Consider the following 23,131-nt stretch of genomic DNA (forward strand, 5'->3'; position numbering starts at 1 on the left):
AAGTTCTGAAACTCCACAAAAGTTATTTTTGGAAATAATAAAAAATATTGAGCGGAAGAAGTACGTCAGAGGGGGCCCCACCTGGCCACGAGGGTGGGGGGCGCGCCCTACACCCTGGGCGCGCCATACACCCTGGGCGCGCCCCCTGCCTCGTGGGCACCCTGTTGGCCCTCCGGTGGCCATCTTATGCTATATGAAGTCTTTCGTCCGAAGAAAAATCATAAGCAAGTTTTCGGGACGAGACTCCGCCGCCACGAGGCGGAACCTTGGCGGAACCAATCTAGGGCTCCGGCAGAGCTGTTCTATCGGGGACACTTCCCTCCGGGAGGGGGAAATCATCGCCATCGTCATCACCAACGCTCCTCTCATCGGGGAGAGCGCAATCTCCATCAACATCTTCACCAGCACCATCTCCTCTCAAACCCTAGTTCATCTCTTGTATCCAAGTCTTGTCTCATAGTCTGGGATTGGTACCTGTAGGTTGCTAGTAGTGTTGATCACTCCTTGTAGTTGATGCTAGTTGGTTTATTTGGTGGAAGATCATATGTTCATATCTATTATGCATATCAATACCCCTCTGATTATGAACATGAATATGCTTTGTGAGTAGTTACGTTTGTTCCTGAGGACATGGGAGAAGTCTTGCTATTAGTAGACATGTGAATTTGGTATTCATTCGATTTTTTGATGAGATGTACGTAGTCCGAGGTTTGGAGTCCCTAGATATTTAATGATTGATGGTGGTTCACATTTTATTGATGGTGATTTTCGTAAAATGCTTGCTAAGTATGATGTTAATCATAGAATTGCATCTCCTTATCACCCGCAGTCTAGTGGTCAAGTAGAATTGAGTAATAGAGAGCTCAAATTAATTTTGCAAAAGACTGTTAATAGATCTAGAAAGAATTAGTCCAAGAAACTTGATGATGCATTATGGGCCTATAGAACTGCATATAAAAATCATATGGGTATGTCTCCGTATAAAATGGTTTATGGAAAAGCATGTCACTTACCTCTCGAACTAGAACATAAGGCTTATTGGGCTATTAAGGAGCTCAATTATGATTTCAAACTTGCTGGTGAGAAGAGGTTATTTGACATTAGCTCACTTGATGAATGGAGAACCCAAGCTTATGAAAATGCCAAGTTGTTTAAAGAAAAAGTTAAAAGATGGCATGACAAAAGGATACAAAAGCGTGAGTTTAATGTAGGGGATTATGTATTGCTATACAACTCTCGTTTAAGATTTTTTGCACGGAACTTTCTCTCTAAATGGGAAGGTCCTTATGTTATCGAGGAGGTCTATCGTTCCGGTGCCATAAAAATCAACAACTTCGAAGGCACAAATCCGAAGGTGGTGAACGGTCAAAGAATTAAACATTATATCTCAGGTAATCCTATAAATGTTGAAACCAATGTTATTGAAACCGTAACCCCGGAGGAATACATAAGGGACACTTTCCGGAACGTCCCAGACTCCGAAAAGGAATAGGTATGTGGTACCGTAAGTAAACCGACTCCAAAACAGTTCTAATGGCAATATTTCTCCGTTTTGGAATATTTAGAAAAATAGAAAAATAAGAAGCAGTCCGGGAAGGACACGAGGCCCCCACGAGGGTGGAGGGCGCGCCCCCTACCTCGTGGGCACCTCGTGTGCTCTCCGGACTCCGGTTTCTTGCACGATACGTATTTTGGTCGGTAAAAATTCATTATATATTCTCCCAAAGGTTTTCACTCCCGTATCATGCAATTCTCCTCTGTTCTTGTTTCGAGCTGTTTCTGTCAGGGTTGTCAAGCCAGGCATCATGTCGTCCCCCTCTTCCAACAATGGTGACAACGATGCTTGGCTAATGAAGATAGAGCTGAAGAGGGAAGAACCTATGGAGATCAACAAAGATGAAGGGATCAAGAAGGCCACAGAGGACCAAGCTCCTGAAGCCAACCTTCAACTTGATCACAATCTTCTTACCCCAACTGAGATCGAAGCTTTCAAGATGATTGAGTTAGCTCGTATACAAAACAAGTATCTCACCCGTGAAAATATTTTGTTGAAGGAGCATATTGTCGCACTCAAGGGCATTATCCGTAAGTTGGAGGATCTCTTACGCTCGATGTGCGATTACCCATCATCAACAACTCCACCTTCATCATCAACAAAGGAGACATAATCACATGGGTATGGGCACTCCCCTTGGCAACTTCCAAACTTGGGGGAGATGCACCAGTATCGTATCACAACCATCACACTCCTATCTTTACCATTTTTCTTAGTTCGATCCTATCTAGTAGTGAGCGCGGGGACAGAGAAAGGAAGAGGCCTGGAGCCTCACCGTGATTCGTAGGGACGGGGCAGTGGGGGTCGGGGTGGTCGACGGGGACGACGGCGGAGAGGAAGCAGGCCGATGGGGAGGAGGAGGCAGCCCGGCGATGGCGTCCGGCGAGGTAGCTCCGGCGACGGCGGGCATGGTTGATCCGGGCGGCGGGGTCGTTCCCCCGATCCCGATCTGGATTGGGGAGGAGGAGGCGAACGTGGGGGGGGGGAGGAGTGGGTGTCGGTGGGGGTTAGGGTTAGGGGTAGTGGGGGATATGGGCGCGGTTGATGGGCCAGCCTGGCGGCCTGGTGGCCTGTTGGGCCGTGGCCCAGTGGGGGAGGCCTTTTCTCTTTCTTTCTTTCCTTTTGTTTTGTTTTCTGTTTTGTCCCTTTTGTTTTCCTTTTCTTCATTTTCTTTTCTATTTTATTTCGTTTTAAATATGTAGGCATTCTGTAAAAGCGTGGTTTCTTTACCATAAACACCTAGGCATTAGTTGGCACACTCCGAACATTTTCTTTTTAATTTTTTAAAACTTTTGTTGTTTGCCATATTTTGAATCGGTTTTTTGAACTAACGCGAGATTAGAAACAGTAACGGAGGTGACATGGCATCATTAGCATAGGTTCACTGTAGCTTAATTACCCGGGCGTCACAATTCTCCTCCACTACAAGAAATCTCGTCCCGAGATTTAAGAGGGGAGTAAGGGGGAAGAATAGGTTATGAAATCCTAATGATTCTTCTTCATCTTTGTTGCTCTTCTCGAAGAGGTCGATCCATAACATTGATGTCTTCATTCCTATGCTTCAGTCATCATGATTAAGCCGGCATCCTTTCTTCAGGATGGGCATCGTACTTACGAAAGAATAGAGGGTGGGTATTCCAGAAAAACGGACCTCTGCAAGGTTGAATATCTGGTCGATAACATCGGGGAAGGTGGCAGAAAGTAACTCTCGAATTGAAACTTAAGAAGATATCAAGAGTAAAGTAAGGAGGTATCATGGGAAGTTTCAAGCAGGTAGGCAATCGTTCGTTGCCTGAAACAAAGTGTGAAAGGGGTCCAGAGCAACGAGAATAAGTATTGCGTGTGTTACCAAAATAGATCACTAGGAAGGTGGTCCGTGAATTACATACGAGGCCACGCACGAGGAACAACCTTGAGAATAGGGGGTGTACAGGAGAGTCAGGTTTCGATCCTGTGGAACTGTGGGTTATGGGCCCACCATGTGCTTTAAAGTAGAAAGGGGGGCAGACATCTTGCACGGTCATGATAGCAAGGCATGTCAGAGGCTAGCCTGTCAGTTATGTCGGCAACAACATCGATACCAAGGGCGAGGGACGAAGAGAACCATTTTCTTGCTCGTTGAACGAGGCGGACCAATAGGCAAAGTTCTCGTCCATCGGTGGTTACCGGGATGCTATCGACAAATGCAACAGGGTCTTACTGACACGGTTGTACACCAAAGTGTTTATATAAGCAGAAGAATATTACTGCTTAGATCCTATAGATCACAAGAAACGTTAAACCAACCAATGGAAAGGAAAATACGATTATCAGATTAAACAGAACAATGGAAAGGAAAATGTGTTTAAACACATATTTCAAGGGTATATCCTTCCCAAGGACAAGCAGAGCATGATATCCATGACAGGATATAATGTAGAAAACTCTTTAGGTACGGGAGAGAATTTTCATGACATTACCCATACAGTGTTGTTTGGATAATTGATCAACAAACATTTTGCATTGTGCTACAAATGTGCTTATTGTAAAATCGGAGTACCAGAGACACGCTTCAAGATAGCATTGACATGGTCTCCAAGCAAAGTTCAAACTCTGAATACACGAAGAATCCATCAAGAACAGCTTGTAGAATAAGTCTTACAATTTCCTCACGGAAGAATGGATAACCTTGCTAAAAATGATACTATAACAATAGGTCCTACGGCCAGGTGTGCTAGGCATGAATCACCTTACCGGGTCAAATAAGGACCAACATTATGACTCTTGGAAAATGGTCCAACCATCATATCCGACCGAGATTCCGATCTGATTGGGGTCAGGATACCTCAGACTTAGGATGCATGAGATAAAAAGGTGCGACATGAATTGACGAGAAGACCTCATAAGATTCTCGGGAAATGAACTATGGAAGCGAGTTCCGAAACAAGAGTTCATCAGTAAACCAAGGAGATGATGAGGAGGTGGCTGATGGACTCAGCGACAATTCATCCAGATTTCCAAAGGATGGATTTCCACAATTATGTGAACAAAGTAACATATTGGACATGTCGAAGTATATAACAAAGTATGTTTCGAGGAGAACATACTCGAGTGAATCATTGATCAAAACATGCACCTAGAAGATGGACTAAGTAGCACAGTCGATGTTAGAATGGTGAGTCAATAATCAACACATGATGAAAGAAACTATCGTTCGTAACTTCCAAGCAATAGGGTTACTAGAAGTTTTGAATTCACACATCATAGTTCATTTGTCGGCATTCCGGTTATAAATAACACGGGGACCAAGAAGGAATGATGATGGTGATAAGTATCACTTGTATTTTTCTCAAGAGGTGGTGAAATTTCCCCACGACATCTTGTCATAAAAGGTGGTAATATTCCAAGGTAAAGAAGAACAAATGATGGATAACAAGGAACTCAAGGTATAACACAAAACACAATCAAGTTTGTGTTGGAAGGAAGGCAATAAAGTGGCCGATGATAACACAAATCATCGAGGGCAAGGATGGTATTTCTCATCATGAATTCGATTGATATCCTGGAAGAGCTCATAAAGTTGATGATGATCACGACACATTTGTCGAGAGATTTCATGAAGATGTAATCAACCAGCGACGACATCAAGTCAAAGGAATGATGAAGCGAAAGGTTATTGGAACCATGGGTACGACACAACTCGAAATCAAGCTTGTTGTTCAAGGCAAAATGATATGATGAGGAAAATCGATGTAAGCTTAGCTCATCATCGAAAATTGTGCTTCGGGCAGAAGGACCATGTAGCACAATTAAAAGTTTGTACGATAATGATATAGCTGCTCAGGCTAGGAATGACTTGAAGGATTATTAAACTCGTAAGCAACAAAAATTACTTAGAGTTATTAAATCGTAGTGAGGTCTCGATTCACTTATCGATGTCCTCGAGTGATTTACCACTCAGAACCCCGGGGAAAATTGGAATCGGTAAGAATTAATAGTTGATGAACTCATAAGAAGTTATGTAGTTCCGTTATATTCTCCAGATATTGGAAAATCCGTGGTATCTAGTAATATCAAGAGCAACTTGGAATGAAGATATGGATGGCGAATGTATGTATTTATCCATAGGGATATATCGGAGATAGGGAATTACAAAAACGACGGGCACAAAGTCTCAGGAGAATATTAGAGGGTATCTTCGGAATCTTCTGATGCATCAGTCAATCATCTGTGATAAGGGGCTCTCCCGGAGGAAGTAGTTTACGAGAACCTAGAGTGAGAGTTAGTAAATTTATTTCAACCCGAATAGAAGAGAAATCAGATTCCCAGAGTAAAGATAGAGGAATAAAAGATCCTAATACCACCTAATGACGACGTGGGCCCGTAAACCACACAGTCATGTTAGTAAAAGTTTTGCAATGACTAGACTCGACTTCGGCCTAGGAGAGTGGAAGGGGGATTCCTACACGCAGCCGGCTCTGATACCAACTTGTGACGCCCCATATTCAATCGTACACTAATCATACACGCAAACGTGTATGATCAAGATCAGGGACTCACGGGAAGATATCACAACACAACTCTAAAATAAAATAAGTCATACAAGCATCATAATACAAGTACTCGATCATAGACAGGTCAGCGGAAGCAACAATATCTGAGTACAGACCTAAGTTAAACAAGTTATCCTTAAGAAGGCTAGCACAAACTGGGGTACAGATCGAAAGAGGCACAGGCCTCCTGCCTGGGATCCTCCTAAACTACTCCTGGTCGTCGTCAGCGGCCTGCACGTAGTAGTAGGCACCTCCGGTGTAGTAGGAGTCGTCGTCGACGGTGGTGTCTGGCTCCTGGGCTCCAACATCTGGTTGCGACAACCAGGAAGAAAGGAAAGGGGGAAAAGGGGAGAAAAGCAACCGTGAGTACTCATCCAAAGTACTCGCAAGCAAGGATCTACACTACATATGCATGGGTATCTGTGTAAAGGGGCAATATCGGTGGACTGAACTACAGAATGCTAGAATAAGAGGGGGATAACTAGTCCTGTCGAAGACTACGCTTCTGGCAGCCTCCATCTTGCAGCATGTAGAAGAGAGTAGATGGTAAGTTGACCAAGTAACACCGCATAGCATAATCCTACCCGGCGATCCTCCCCTCGTCGCCCTGTGTGAGAGCGATCACCGGGTTATATCTGGCACTTGGAAGGGTGTGTTTTATTAAGTATCCATTTCTAGTTGTCATAAGGTCAAGGTACAACTCCAAGTCGTCCTATTACCGAAGATCACGGCTATTCGAATAGATAAACTTCCCTGCAGGGGTGCACCACATTACCCAACACACTCGATCCCCTTTGGCCGGACACACTTTCCTGGGTCATGCCCGGCCTCGGAAGATCAACACGTCGAAGCCCCACCTAGGCACAACAGAGAGGTCACCACGCCGGTCTAAATCCTATGCGCGCAGGGGTCTGGGCCCATCGCCCATTGCACACCTGCACGTTGCGAGGGCGGCCGGTGAGCAGACCTAGCAACCTCCATTACAAAGGAAGTTGCGTTACGCGGTCCAACCCGGCGCGCGCCGCTCAGTTGCTGACGTCAAGAAGGCTTCGGCTGATACCACGACGTCGAATGCCCATGACTGTTCCCGCGTAGTTGGTTAGTGCGTATAGGCCAGTGGCCAGACTCAAATCAAATACCAAGATCTCGTTAAGCGTGTTATTTTAAAGTAACCGCGAACGCCGACCAGGGCCAGGCCCACCTCTCTCCTAGGTGGTCTCAACCTGCCCTGTCGCTCCGCCACAAAGTAACAATCGGGGGCCGTCGGGAACCCAGGCCCACCTCTACCGGGATGGAGCCACCTGCCCCTTCAGCCCCCATCTCCGAACAGTATCATAAGTAATGTAACAGTATAAAGTATATAGCATATGCCCGTGATCACCTCCTGAAGTGATCATGGCCCAGTAGTATAGCATGGCAGACGGACAAGAGTGTAGGGCCACTGATGGAATACTAGCATCCTATACTAAGCATTTAGGATTGCAGGTAAGGGTAACAACTGTAGCAACAATGACAGGCTATGCAACAGAATAGGATTAACCGAAAGCAGTAACATGCTACACTGCTCTAATGCAAGTAGTAGAGAGAAGGAATAGGCGATATCTGGTGATCAAGGGCGCGGGGGGGGGGGGGGCTTGCCTGGTTGCTCTGGCAAGTAGGGGTCGTCAACAACGTAGTTGGTCGGGGCACCAGCAGCGGCGTCGGTCTCGTAGTCTACCAGAGAGAAGAGGGGGAAGAAACAATGATACAATGAAAATAGATGCATAACGATGCATGACAAAGCAAACATCGGTGTTATGTGTGCCCTAACGCGGTACGAGGTGATACCGGCGAAGGGGGGAAACATCCGGGAAAGTATCCCGGGTGTTTCGCGTTTTCGGACAAATGAACCAGAGGTGAAATGTTGCAGGTTCGATATGCTAGGGATGTGTGGCGGACAAACGGGCTACGTATTCGGATTCGTCTCGTCGCCCTGAGCAACTTTCATGTACAAAGTATTTCGATCCGAGTTACGGTTTATTTTATTTTAATTTTTAAAGTTTTAAATCAAATTTAGAATTTATTTAATTAATTTAGTTCAACATTATCCAGAATATTGCATGCTGACGTCATCATGATGTCAGCAGTCAACAGAGGTGTTGACTGGGTCGCTGACGCGTGGGTCCCGCATGTCATAGGTACAATAATCTAATTAACCTATTAATCACTTTAATTAGTTAATTAGGTAACTAATGTTTTTAGTTTAATTAAACAAGATTAATTAATTTAGTTAATTAATTACTTAATTAGTTAACATTTTTATTTACTTTTTATTTATTTATTTAATTTAATTTCTTTTTTAATCGTTCTGGGGCGCTGGGGCCCCTTTGTCATTGGCCCTAGGGGCCTTAGCGGTTACAGGCGTGCGGGCACGTGCCCGAGGGGGCGCAGCGGGCGTGGCCGACAGGGGTGCACCCGTCTGGGGCGAGCCCAGGCGCTGGGGCTCGGGCGGGGCCATCGGCCCGGCCGCCGGCTCCCACGACGCCGTCCAGCAGAGGCGGCGGAGGTGTGGAACCGGAGCAGGAGGCGGCGCGTCGAGGCGGGCGCAGATGGCCGCGATGGCCGGCGGGGTGGCCGCGGGGCATGTGCAGAGGAGGCGGGGATGGCCGGAGCGGCGCACGGAGAGGGAAGGCGAGGCCAGGGCGAACAGGGGCAGCGACAGCGGTGAGGGATGCAAGACGGCGCGCGCGTGCGCAGCGGGCACGCGCAGGAAGCAGCAGCTGCGGCGCAAGGCGAGATGGGGCGCAGGGCGGCGCGCACGCGGTCTCAGCGAGGTGCAGGCGCGGCGGCCGTCAGCGGGGAAGGCGGGAGCAGCGCTCGGGGGCTACGGGTGAGGCCAAGGGCCGTGCGGGAGCGCGGCCGCGAGGCGGTGCAGAGGAGCTCCGGGAAGCGCGGCGAGGCTGGAGCGGCGGAGCCGCGGCAGGTGAGCGGGGAGCGCACGGGGCGGCCAGGCGAGGCGGGTACGGAGCGGCAGCAGCGGGGCAGCAGAGCAGAGGCCAGCGGCGGAGCGCGGCGGGATGAGCCGGTATGGCAGAACGGCGTGGCAGGCGAGCGCGAGGGCATCAGTAGCAGCGTGGGCGAAGCAGTGGCGAGGGCGCGGTGAGCGCGGGGACAAAGAAAGGAAGAGGCTTGGGGCCTCACCCTGATTCGTAGGGACGGGCCAGCGGTGGTCGGGGTGGTTGACGGGGACGACGGCGGAGAGGAAGTAGGCCGGTGGGGAGGAGGAGGCAGGCCGGCGATGGCGTCCGACGAGGTAGCTCCGGCAACGGCGGGCGCGGTCGATCCGGGCGGCGGCGTCGTTCTCCCGATCCCGATCTGGATCGGGGAGGAGGAGGCGAACGTGGGGTGGGGGGAGTGGGTGTCGGTGGGGGTTAGGGTTAGGGGTAGTTGGGGATATGGGCGCGGCTGATGGGCCAGCCTGGCGACCTGGTGGCCTGCTGGGCCGTGGCCCAGTGGGGGGAGGCCTTTTCTCTTTCTTTCTTTCCTTTTGTTTTGTTTTTTGTTTTGTCCCTTTTCTTTATTTTTTTGTCTGTTTTATTTCATTTTAAATATTTAGGCATTATGTAAAAGCGTGGTTTCTTTACCATAAACGCCTAGGCATTAGTTGGCACACTCCGAACATTTTCTTTTTAATTTTTGAAAACTTTTGTTGTTTGCCATATTTTGAATCGGTTTTTTGAACTAACGCGCGATTAGAAACAGTAACGGAGGTGACGTGGCATCGTTAGCATAGGTTCACTGTAGCTTAATTACCCGGGCGTCACATGAGGATCCCCATTTGTGCAGATTCTGCATGTCCATCTTAGATCAGAAGCTCCCGTCCACCTGATCAACCAAGAAAGAAGAGCACCAGAGCCGTCTTTGATCAACCGTGAGCTCCCGTCCGCATCATCTCATCAAGGTCGACCAATGGCATTTCTGGGAGGATCATTGGGCGTGACAAGGAGCATCAGCAGCCGAAAGATGATGGAGGGGAAGAGCCACGACAGCTCCGGGTCATGGCGGCAAGCGCCGGCGCCCGTGAGGCAGCTGTTCTGGAGGCTGAGGCGCGCTGTGCTGAGGCCGAAGCGCCGCGCCGTGAGCTTCGGGTATGACCTCAAGAGCTACTCCCAGAACTTCGACGACGGCGTCATCCCTGCCCACCGCGTCTAGCTAGCCACACCCGCAGGCCACAGGGTCTTCTTCTTCTTCTTCTCAATTTTACTTGCCGCCCGGCCGGACCATGGCTCGAGGCTGGACCTTGTGATTTGCTCCTCCTTAGCTCAGCTAGTATTAGACAGTACTGTTCATACACAAGTTGCTTAGTGTTGAAAGTCTGAAACTGCCAATGAAGTGACACAGTGTGTCTATTCTAATGTACTTCCTTCTATGTAGTCTGCAAGCCCTCACTTGCCACAATGGAATGGGATTTCAACTACTCTCTCTGTAAAGAAATATAAGAGCATTTAGATCACTAAATATGAAGGGAGTCTTTCTGTTTATGTCACGCGCTACAATACACTCCCGCACCGGGGTTTCTCTAGCAGTCGCTGTCATTTTATTCTCGAGATGAAACCAGTGTAATATTACTAAGCTGCTTGACATGCATGCATATAGGGACTGAAGTGGATTTTCAATGTTAATTTTCAGGAGGCATGATTCGGAACCCACTTATAAAAGTTTACGATTTTGTATGTCGATCAGCGGTGAGACTAAAACTTATCCCTTTGATTAAAAAACATTATAATGTATTCCACGCAATCAAAATGTTCAACCCCTCGAAACTCCTATTTGGTAGATAATTGATCATTTAGGCCAAGGTCCATCCTTACTAGAAGCATCAGCGTGCATTGCTGCGCCGTTGAAGTACAACACCAAAGTTATGCTCACATCATTGCACCAAGATATTTAGCAAATAGCCTGAAAATTCTGATTAAACCAATATGTATTATTCTTCAAAAGAAAGTTTGACATATTATATATGTTATTTGCTTGATTGTTAAGAGGGGCATACATATGTAATTGTTATCTTGATTTATTGTTGCTCAGTATATTCAACGGCTGAAACAACAACCTTTAGCGCATACAACCATACTTCACGCATACAAGTAGTCTCGGTCCTCGTTGGTTACCAAGCTGAACAAAAACTATTTCTACATGCCAATGTTGTCTAAGATAAATAGAGCAAGATGCCTAACTAAAGCTACAGACAGAGTATAGAACTCATGTGACGGCCTGACTAACTACTAGAGCACTAACTCACCACCGTTACTCTCTCATATCCCTCCATTTGGATTTAACAAAACATCACCCGAAAATACGCACCTCACTATATTTTCGCATATAGACCATAAAGGGTATGGATAGTTCTCAAATGACAACATTGCCACAACGGCGGGTTGTCATCACTTGCCCCTCCAACTTTTCAGTTGGTTTCCATTTTTTCCTCTGGCAGTTTTAGTAGAAGTAAGCAGAAAACCATATGAAGGCAAGAAGCCCGTCCGCTCGAACCAAGCCAAACAGAGCAGTCGCAGGAGAGCCACTTACCCAATGGCAATGAAGATGAACATAGAGAACGCACCAACACGACATGATGGTATCTAGCTTGTATAAGCAATATTAGAGACATCTCATCACAAAATACTTGGGGAAAATGAACTAAAACCTTTCATTTCCTATACGAACCATGGGACCAACATTACCAGAGCTAGAACAGGCATATCTGAGGAGTTGGGGATTGTACATTGTACTCCCTCTGTCCTTCAAAGAGTATACTTCCAAGTTTGTTGGAGGGTCAAACTATCTTAAAGTTTGACCGAGTTTGTGCAAAAATATATCAATGTTTGTGAAACCAAATAGGAGTATGATGAAAATACATATTATCATGAAACTAATGCTACTAATTTGATGGCATAAATGTTGGTGTACTATTGTATAAATACAGTCAAAGATAAATAGGTTTGACTTTCCAACAATGTTGGAAGTACACTCTTTCAATGACGGAGGGAGTACATCGGTATCTTTCTTTTAATTGTGCGAGATAAGTGAAATTGATTCTTTGAAGAAATAAGTGAAATTATTTTTGAGTTGAGTGAAGTTAGCAATTTGAATTTAAGTGAAATCAATTATTCACAAACTAGTGTGTCAATAGAGTCAATCTTGAATCTTGATGTAGAGATGAAGGGCAACAGATGTGCCGATAGGTACCGGTGCCGTTAGAATTTCTGTTTTCTATGTCGATTGCTAGGCCTCTACAAAAGTTGAAAGTGGTAGATATGTATACAAATAGAAAGTGCCTACTGCTGCTAGTTCAGCTTAATAACTGAACAATGGATAATGGATATATGGGCCACGACCGTGGTGTGTGTAAAGCGGCACGATACAGCCATCAACTTTCTTCTTCTCCTCTCTTTGTTTCTTTTCAAATAAAGATTTGTCCCAAAGAACTATATCTTCATGATCAGATATATGCATGAGTGGTCACTAACCATGAGCACATGGTTCCAACGTAGCTTTATTAACACATAAAGAGTATTTCCTACGTGCCAATCTTTCTGGTAATGTGGACGGACAAATTAAAGTTGAGCGATATCCAAACCTGAGCACCAACATGTGATCAAGTGCTTCTTAATGCATACAAGCTGTCTGGGTCCTTGTTGGTTCCGAAGCTGAACAAAAACTATTTTGACATGCCAATGAAGTCTAAGATAAATAGAGAATGATGCCTAATCAAAGCTACAGACAGAACGTAGAAAGCATGAGACGACCCTGACTAACTACAAAAGCACTAACTCACCACTGTTACTCTCTCATATCACTCCTTCTGGATGTACCAAAACATCACCGAAAATACACACCTTACTATATTTTGGAGTATAGACCATAAAGGGTTCCAATAGTTCTTAAACAACAACATTGCCACCACAGTGGGTTGTCATCACTTATGGCCCTCCAAGTTTTCTTTTCGCCTCCATTTTTTCCTCGGGCAATTTAAGTAGAAGTCAGCAGACAACCACTTGAAGGCAAGAAGCCCATCCAGTCCAACCAAGCCAAACATGAGCAGTCACAGGAGAGCCACTTACCCAATGGTGATGGAGATGAATTTCGGGACACACCAACACCACATGATGATATCTAGCTTGTATAAGAAATATTAGAGACATCTCATCACAAAAGCCTTGGGGGAAAATGAGCTAAAACCTTTCATTTACTACCTATGCTAGAACAGGTATCTATACTATTGACGAGGTGCTGGTGATTGTGCATTGTACATTGGTGTCTTACTTTTAATTGTGTGAATAAGCGAAATGGGTTCTTTGAAATAAGTGAAATATTTTGTGAGTTGAGTGAAATCAATACTCTGAATTAAGTGGATCAATGATTCATAAACTAGTGAAATCTTTTTTTCTTCGGAAATGATTGAAATTGTTTATTAAAACGAGTGAAATTGGTCTCTCTGATAATAAGGGAATTTTTTTAATTGACTAAAATAAGTCTTTTGAAATGAGTGAAATAAGTGTTTTGAAATGAGTGAAAACTTTTTAATGAGTGAAATATGTAGTGAAATCTATCTTTCTGAAAATAAGTGATATTATTTTTTAATTAAATGGAATAATTATTTTTTAATGAGTGAAATCAATGTTTGAAATGAAATAAGTGTTTTGAATATTTCCACACTCTTCATTTTCAATTAATGAGTGGAATCTGTTTTTAAGGAAGGAGTGAAATATGTTTCATGAACTTTTAAAATCATTTAAATATATTAAAAGTTGATCTTGTTTTAACTATCTCATCGATAGGAATTTAAATATGTTAAATGGTTTTAAAATAAAAAATTATTCAGAAGATATCAACGTATTAGTATCTCACAAAAAAGATGAAGTGCTAGTTCAATGGGTGAAGAGAGAGAATCTATGTGCATGCAGCCATGCATCATTCTCTACTTTTATCACATGAAAATATACTATCATGGACTGCTGTGAGAGTGTATTGCAATTTATTGTTGCAGCAAAATATTTGGCACCTTTATACTGCAAGTCAGCACATCAATCTTGAATCTTGATGCAGAGACGAAGGGCAACATATGTGCCGGTAGGTACCAGTGCTGTTAGAATTTCCGCTTTCTATGTCCATTGCCAGGCCTCTACAAAAGTTGAAAGTTGTAGGTTTGTAAAAAAGTAGAAAGTGCTTACTGCTGCTAGCTCAGCATAATAATTGAACAATGGATAATGGATATATGGGCCACGAACGTGGTGTGCGTAAAGCGGCACTATGCAACCATCGACTTTCTCCTTCTCTCTTTGTTTCTTTTCCGCTGAAGATTTGTCCCAAAGAACTATGTCTTCATGATCGGATATATGAGTGGTCACTAACCACAACCACATGGTTCCAACGTAGCTTTATTAACACATAAAGAGTATTGCCTACGTGGCAATCTTTCCGGCAATGTGGATGGCCAAATTAAAGTCGAGCGATATCCGAACCTGAGCACGAGCATGCGATCCAGTTCTTCGTAATGCATACAAGTTGTCTGGGTCCTTGTTGGTTCCCAAGATGAACAAAAACTATTTTGATGTGACAATGAAGTCTAAGATAAATCGAGAAAGATGCCGACCCTGACTAACTACCAAAGCATTAACTCATCATTGTTAGTCTCTCATATCACTCCCTCTAGATGTACCAAAACATCACCGAAAATACACACCTCGCTTTATTTCTGAATATAGACCATAAACGGTTCCAATATAGTTCTCAAATGTCAACATTGCCACCACAGTGGGTTGTTAGTACTTCTGGCCCTCCAAATTTTCAGTTCTCCTCCTTTTTTTTCCTCTGGACATTTTATATAAGTAGAAGTGAGCAGAAAACCACCGAAGGGCAAGAAGAACGTCCACTCCAACCAAGCCCAACGGGAGCAGTCGCAGGATAGCCACTTGCCCAATAGCGATAAAGATGAACTCAAGGACACACCAACACCACATGATGATATCTAGCTTGTATAAGCAATATTAGAGACATCTCATCACAAAATCCTTGGGGGAAAATCAGCTAAAACCTTTCATTTATATAACAACCATGGGACCAACATTACCAAAGCTAGAACAAGTATCTCTACTATTAAAGGAGTGTTGGTGATTGTGCATTGTACATTGGTGTCTTACTTTTAATTGTGCGAAATAAGTGAAGTTGGTTCTTTGAAATAAGTGATTTTTTTTATTTGAGTGAATTCAGTACTTTGAACTAATTGAAATCAATGATTCATTATTGAACTGAGTGAAATATGTAGTTTAAAACGAGTGAAATCGGTCTAACGATATTTGGTGATGAGTTTATTATATTTTTTAATTGAGTGAAATAAGCCTTTAGAAATGAGTGAAATCAGTGTTTTGAAATGAGTGAAAACCTTTTATTATTGAGTGAAATATGTAGTTTTAAACTAGTGAAATTGGTCTTTTTGAAAAAGAGTGAAATTCTTATTTTGATTAAATAAAATAATTCCTTTGAAATGAGTGAAATCAATGTTTTTGGAATGAAATCGGTGTTTTGAATATTACCACACTCTCTGTTTTTAATTAATGAGTGAAATATGTTCTCTAAGGAAGGAGTGAAATATGTTTCATGAATTTTTAAAAACCTTTTTAATATTTAAATATTATCTCGTTTTAGCAATCTCGCCATCAGGAACTAAAATATGTAAAACAATTTTTAAATAATTTTTTATTCAAGATATGAATTAGCATCTCACAAGAATAATGAAGTGCTAGTTTGAAATGAAATCAGTGTTCTTAATTAATGAATGAAATCTATTTTTTTAAGAAAGGAGTGAAATATGTTGCATTTTTTTCAAGAAAGGAGTGAAATATGTTTCATGAATTTTTTTTAAATAATTTAAAGTATATACAAATTTGATCTTGTTTTAACGATCTCGTCACTCGGAATTCAAATATTTAAAAGGATTTTAGAATAATTTTTTATTCAAAAGATATCAGTGAATTAGTATTTCACAAGAAAAATGAGAAGCTAGTTTTTCATGGGTTGAGAGCGAGAAAATGTGTGCATGCAGCTCTGCGTCCTTCTCTACCTTTACCAGACGAAAAACTACTACGTGGACTTCTATTTGAGTGTATTGCAATGTATTTCTGCAGCAAAACATTTGGTATCTTTATATACTGCAAGTCAGCAGAACAATCTTGATGCAGAGACGAAGGGCAACAGATATGCCGGTAGGTACTGGTGCCGTTAGAATTTCCGCTTTTTATGTCGATTGCTAGGTCTGCACAAAAGTTGAAAGTGGCAGGTCTGTAAAAAAAGTAGAAAATGCTTACTGTGGATAATGGATATATGGTACATGACCGTGTGGTGCGTGTAAAGCGGCACGATGCAGCCATCGTCTTTGTTCTTCTCCTCCCTTTGTTCCTTTTCCGACGAAGATTTGTCCCAAAGAACTATATCATCATGATCGGATATATGGGTTGTCACTAACCAAGACCACATGGTTCCAACGCATCTTTATTAACACATAAAGAGTATTTGACTACGTGCCAATCTTTCCGGTAACGTGGACAGCCAAATTAAAATCGGGCAATATGCCGATATCCGAATTTGAGCACCAGCATGCGATCCAGTGCTTCTTCTCTTGCGACCTTTTGATACAACACTATTTAGAACTAAAAAAACACTGGTCGTGGTATGGCAAGCACCAACGCTTGTCAATGGATGCCTCAAGCGAAATTACTTTTGAGTATGCATCTGTGTCGACACGGCACGAGGCTTCCACCGACCCTCCTAGGATACTGTACCTTTGCCTTTTATGGGAGAGAGATTCCATCACCACGTCGATATGTCTTTGACTGTAGGTGTGTAGTGTAGGGTCACAACGGGAAAAGATGTCGGAAATGTGATTTTCCATGGGCTGATCCTTGTGTAAAGTTGATTTTCCTCGTCAGCTAGCTATGAATGCACGTGGGTGGTGGCAGGCCCGTCCGTCGTCGGCGTCGGCGTCGGAGCGCTGTCCATTTGGCGGGCTTATAAAACGGCTATTGAGGAGCCCCATTTGTGCAAACGGTGCCTCCATCTCAGATCACGAGCAACCTAATCAAGAAAGAAGAGCAGCAGAGCCGTGTTTAATCACTCGTCAAGGACCGATGGCGTTTCTGGGCGGATCATTGCGCGTGACGAGGAGCATTAGCAGCCGGAAGATGACGGAGGGGAAGAAGAGCCACGGCGCGTCCGGGTTGTGGCGGCAAGCGCCAGCGCCCGTGAGGCAGCTGTTCTGGAGGGTGAGGCGCTTCATGCTATGGCCGAGGAGCCGTGCCGTGATTTTCGGGTACGACCTCAAGAGCTACTCCCAGAACTTCGACGACGGCCTTGTCCCTGTCCACCGCCTCTAGCGACACCCGTAGCTTCTTCTTCTTCTTCTTCTTCTTCTTCTTCTTCTTCTTCTTCTTAGTTTTACTTGCCGCCCGGCCAGACCATGGCTCGAGGCTAGAGAGTTTGAGGCTGGTGATTTGCTCCTCCTCTAGGTCAGCTACGAGTGTATATTAGACAATACTGTTCATCACAAGTTGCTTACTGTTGGAAGTCTGAAACTGCCAATGAAATGACAGTGTATCCACGTGCCTGTATGTAGTCTGCAAGCCGCGTCACTTGCCGCAGTGGAATGGGATTTAAACTATTTCTATTTACGTCGCCCAAGAATACACTCTCGCTACTGCTGTCATTTTATTTCTGTTCATGCTAGCGAAGATTGTGGGAGCAAATATTTTTTATCAACTATTGTTTTCAGATCTTACCATTGTTACAGAATATGTTCACTCCTTAGCCAGGAGGCTGGAAGACAGGTCATCATAGATTTTTGTTTAGAACATATTGATCCAGTATATAAGGGAAACCGGATAAAAAATCTGAACAATTTGACACCGTTTGTGAGAGAAACCGGGCCAAAAACTGTACAGGCAATGCCCGGACAAGGCACGCCTAACTAGCAGACGGAAGGGCCATCGCCATGAAAGTAACCCGTAGATGTGAGGTGTCGTTGAGGATCACAATGCCAGAACTTTGCAAGCAACCTAACACACCGCACAGGCGTGCGTACTGAGCCCCATGGCACAACTCTGGAGCGTCCACTGTCAACGAGTGCCACCAAACACAAACTTTGGCTGGGAGCTCCTCCACGGCAATTCAAAATGATTGGCAAGTTGGGGAGGCGCCATCTATGAGCAAAGATGAACAAAGACATCACCAAGAGAACGGAGCTCGCTGCAACACATCGGCAGACATGGGAGGGTCTTGAGCCTGCACAACAACAAGGCGGGACACCTTCACGAGGGGGAAACAAATGACCACCCTGCGGCGCCAAAGGCACCGCCGCCGAACCCAAAAGGAAACCACTGAACAGCCACCATCGACCCCAAGCCGGCCGCACCACCACCACCATCAAACCAACACCGGTCCTCCGGCTGATCCCAACTCCAAAAATGATGCCCACAAGAGGGGAACGGCGCAAGGCGCTGCCATCATCCGGTCTGATAGAGCATGGATATGAGGTTTTGCTTGGACCAAGGGACGATGGGGGAGAGGAGGACATCACCATAGCATCGGCCTCAAGAAGGTAGCGATGCCCACGGGCCACGGCCGCCACTGTTGTCGCCTCCGACCATAGCCGGAAACAGACTTTCGCCTGACATCGTCTCCTATGCCTATGAGTAGACCAAACGGTATGCACGTCCACGAGGCCCTACCAAGGCCAGCCGCCACCAACCTCCGTCTGTTGCGCACATCCTAGCTCCCAGCGGCGAGCCGCCACCTTGCTGCTGAGAAGCAACGACCTCCGCACCATGAACGCTAGATCGGAGGGGCATTGTGCCTGGATCCCTGACCCACCTGGTCAATGAGCAACAAGGCCAGCAACGACCGCACACATCCAATCTTGCCAGGTCCGTACCACACGGCAAGCCATAGGACCAGCAGCAGATGGTCCCCGCTACTGCCGAGCTAGATCTGGGCCAGACGCCCACCCCCATCAACATTTCTAGCAAAGCCCGGCACCATAGTACGCGGCACCACCCGCCCATTGCACCACCACGACCGGCAGAGACACCGACCGCCAGAGGAGCCCCCGTGAACCCAGCCAGCATCGGCCAAAGGCATCGAGCAGCCATAGGGCACTTCCATGCCGACCTCCAAATCCAGTGAAGACCCCCATGGATCCAGGACACAGCGCGCCCAAGCTCTTGCAGCAGCGCACCACCAAGCAGCAACACCACCGCATGTACACATGTTCAAAACCCCCCGCAGTCGAAGCATCGTCGGTGACGCAGAGACTGGACCGAAAACCCTCGAATGTCGAGGTGGGTAGTCCCTTTGTCATACATCGGCGAACTGCTGATCGGTGGGTACATGTAGAACTCGAACACGACCGAGTGCGATGTGCTCCCTGATGAAGTGAATGTCGAGCTCAATATGCTTCGTCCGTCGGTGATGGACAGGGTTGGCAGCGAGGTACACCGCGGAGATGTTGTCACAGTAGACAGGCGTCGCCTTGGTAACCTCACATAGCAACTCCTGAAGTAGCTGTCGTAGCCAAGAGCACTCCGCGACGGCGTTGGCCACATCCCTGTACTCAGCCTCGGCGCTCGATCGTGAGACCGTGGGTTGTCGTTCAGACGACCACGAAATCAGAGAGGGCCCGAGGTAGACACAGTAGCCGGAAGTGGAGCGTCGAGTGTCGGGACACCCAGCCCAGTCGGCGTCGGAGTAGGCGACCAGGCTGGTGTCAGGTGATGTTGTCAGGGTGAGACCCATAGCTGTGGTGCCACGTATGTATCGGAGAATACGTTTCACCAGAGCCCAATGAGTGTCATGAGGAGCGTGCATGTGGAGGCACACCTGCTAGACAGCGTACTGAATGTCCGGACGCGTCAGCGTGAGGTACTGAAGAGCACCAATGATGGAGCGGTAGAAGGGAGCGTCAGACGCCGGAGAACCCTCGACGGCGGACACCTTAGCCTTCGTGTCGACAGGCGTAGGAGCAGGCTTGCAGTTAAGCATGGCGTCTCTCTCCAGAAGCTCGTAGGCATACTTCTGCTGATGCAGGAAGAAGCCAGTGGCCCGGCGAACAACCTCGATGCCGAGGAATTAGTGGAGAGCCGCCAAGTCCTTGAGGGCAAACTCGGAGCAGAGGCGAGCTGTGATCTGCTGAAGCAGTGCTAGTGAGGACGCAGTCAGGATGATGTCGTCGACGTAGAGTAGGAGAGGTACGCGGTGGCGGTGCCCTGGTGATAGACAAACAGGGAGGCATCGGACCGTGTGGACCAGAACCCCTGCTGCTGAAGGAAGGCCGCGATCCGCTGGTACCAGGCCCAAGGTGCCTGCTTCAACCCGTAGAGAGAACGGGAGAGCAAGCACACGTGGTCCGGATGGTCGGTGTCGACGAAACCAGTGGGCTGCTGACAGAACACCTGGTCGTCAAGGTGGCCATGCAAGAAAGCATTGGACACGTCGAGCTGGTGAACGGGTCAGGCGCGAGAAACAGCGAGCTGGAGAACAGCGCGAATCGTGCCCGGTTTGACAACCGGGGCGAAGGTGTCAGTGAAGTCCACGCCGGCGCGCTGGCGAAAGCCGCGCACGACCCAACACGCCTTGTAGCGCTCGAGAGAACCGTCGGGGCGAGTCTTGTGGCGGAAGACCCACTTGCCAGTGATGACGTTGGCACGGGGAGGCCGCGGGACAAGCTGCCATGTACGGTTGCGTTGCAGGGCGTCGAACTCCTCACGCATTGCAGCAAGCCAGTTCGGATCCCGAAGGGCTGCGCGAACGGAGGTGGGGAGTGGGGACGGGGCCGAGGTGGACGCGGCACACGCGTACTCGTCGGAGGTGTAGCGCGTACTAGGACGAAACTTCCCAGTCCGAGCCTGAGTGACCACACCGGTGAGAGATGCGGCAGCCGGCGGAGCCGAGAGGGGGACCGGCGAGGATGAGCTCGAGCCGGTTGGAGAGGCCGAAGGGGCAGGGGCGTCGGGGGCGGCCGGCGGGGCCGCGGCACCAGGGGCAGCCGAGGGGGCGCCCGAGGAGGCGCCAGGGGCCGCGGTAGCAGGGGCTGCGGCGACGGGGGCGGCCGAGGGGGCCGCGGCGACAGGGACCGCCGGCGCCGGGAGCGCGGGCAGGGCCAAGCCTGGTGCACGGCGGGGCGGTTCGCTAGAGGTGGAGGCAGGGGCGAACCGCGCCGCGGGGTTGCTGAGGGTGACGGTACCTGCTGAAACGGGAACACCAGCTCATCAAAGTACACGTGCCACGAGGTGAAAACACGGTGGGACACTGGATCATAGCACCGGTAACCTTTGGTGTTGGGAGGATAACCAAGGAAGATGCAAGGAAGCGACCGGGGAGCGAGTTTGTGAGGTGCAGTGGACATGGTGCTAGGATAATAAAGACACCCGAAAATGCGAGGACCATCATAAGATGGAACCGCACCGAAGAGGAGCTGGTGAGGAGTGTAGTTCCAGCGTGGACGACACGGGCGAATGTTTGTGAGGAGGCTGGTGGTCGCGAGCGCATCTGGCCAGAACCGGGGAGGCACGTAGGAGTGGAAGAGCAACGTGTGGACACAGTCATTAAGAGTGCAAATGATGCGTTCGGCGCGACCATTCTGCTATGACGTGTAGGGGCAAGTGAGGCGAAAGATGGTGCCGTGCGACGCAAGAAGATTGCGGACGACGACATTGTCAAACTCCTTTCCGTTGTCAGTTTGCAAGGCAAGAATAGGACGATCGAACTGTGTGGTGACATATGAATAAAAAGCGGTTAGTGTTGAAAGAGCGTCGGACTTGCGACGGGGAGGAAATGTCCACACATAATGAGAGAAATCATCCAATATCACCAAATAGTATAAGTAACCTGTGTTGCTCGCAACCGGGGACGTCCAAACATCACTATGCAATAACTGAAACGGAAAAGTGGAAATGTTTGTGGACTCGCTAAAGGGAAGACGAACGTGCTTGCCAAGACGGCAAGCCTCGCAAGAGTGGTCGTCAACCTTATTACATGAGAAAGAAAAACTCTGAAGAATCTGACGCATAACGGTGGAGTTGGGATGGCCGAGGCGGGCGTGCCAAAGATCGACACTAGCAGCGAAGGCGGCGGGATGACGGGTGGTGGTGGCACCGGAGGGATGCACCGGGTAAAGCTCGTCCGGGCTGTCACATTGGTGGAGTACCATCCGTGTACGAGCGTCCTTCACAGAAAAGCCGATATCGTCAAATTCAACAGTGATAGGGTTCTCACGAACAAGGCGACAAACAGAAACAAGATTGGTAATTAAGTTCGGAGACACAAGAACATTAGACATGTTAACGGGAGTAAAAGTAGAAGGAAAAGACATATGACCGACATGTGTAATGGGAATGGAGGAACCGTTACCAAGGGTGATGCAAGTGGGAGTATGAACGAGGGTGGCGGATGTGAGGTTGCTGGGATGAGCAGTCATGTGAGCGGTGGCGCCCGAGTCCATGTACCAGTCACCGCCGCCACCGTAGGAGCTCGGTGACGGGGTGCAGTGCAGAGCAGCGAGAAGGGCCTGGTCCTGATACGTCTCCAACATATCTATAATTTATGAAGTATGCATGCTATTATATTATCCATCTAGGATGTTTTATATGCTATTTTATATGATTTTTGGGACTAACCTATTAACCTAGAGCCCAGTGCCAGTTCTGTTTTTTTCCTTGTTTTTGAGTATCGTAGAAAAGGAAAACCAAACGGAGTCCAATTGACCAGAAACTTGATGGAGCTTATTTTTGGACCAGAAGAAGGCCATGGAGTAAAAGAGTTGGCCCAGAAGAGTCCCGGGCTGCTCACGAGGGTGGGAGGCGCTCCCACCCCCCTGGGCGCGCCCCCTGCCTCGTGGACAGCCCAGAGACCCCCCTGACTTGTTCTCGACGCCAAAACCTCTTATATATAAAGAAACCCCCAGAACATAACGTAGGTCCGGAGTTCCACCGCCGCAAGCCTCTGTAGCCACCAAAAAACC

At 47.1% G+C, this 23,131-nt stretch overlaps 1 protein-coding gene across 1 annotated transcript; it reads left to right on the plus strand.

Annotated features, from left to right (window-relative positions):
- Positions 1 to 10,035: 10,035 nt before the first annotated feature.
- On the plus strand, positions 10,036 to 10,278 carry LOC123175515 (uncharacterized). Its single transcript, XM_044590227.1, has one exon. The coding sequence runs from the start codon at positions 10,036 to 10,038 to the stop codon at positions 10,276 to 10,278; it is 243 nt and encodes an 80-aa protein (XP_044446162.1).
- Positions 10,279 to 23,131: the final 12,853 nt, after the last annotated feature.

The sequence above is a fragment of the Triticum aestivum genome, chromosome 1D, assembly GCF_018294505.1.
Source record: "Triticum aestivum cultivar Chinese Spring chromosome 1D, IWGSC CS RefSeq v2.1, whole genome shotgun sequence".
In the NCBI taxonomy this organism is placed as follows: Eukaryota; Viridiplantae; Streptophyta; class Magnoliopsida; order Poales; family Poaceae; genus Triticum; species Triticum aestivum.

Coding starts and splice junctions, on each gene's coding strand:
- LOC123175515 (XM_044590227.1), top strand. CDS start 10,036: ATGGCATTTCTGGGAGGATCATTGGGCGTGACAAGGAGCATCAGCAGC.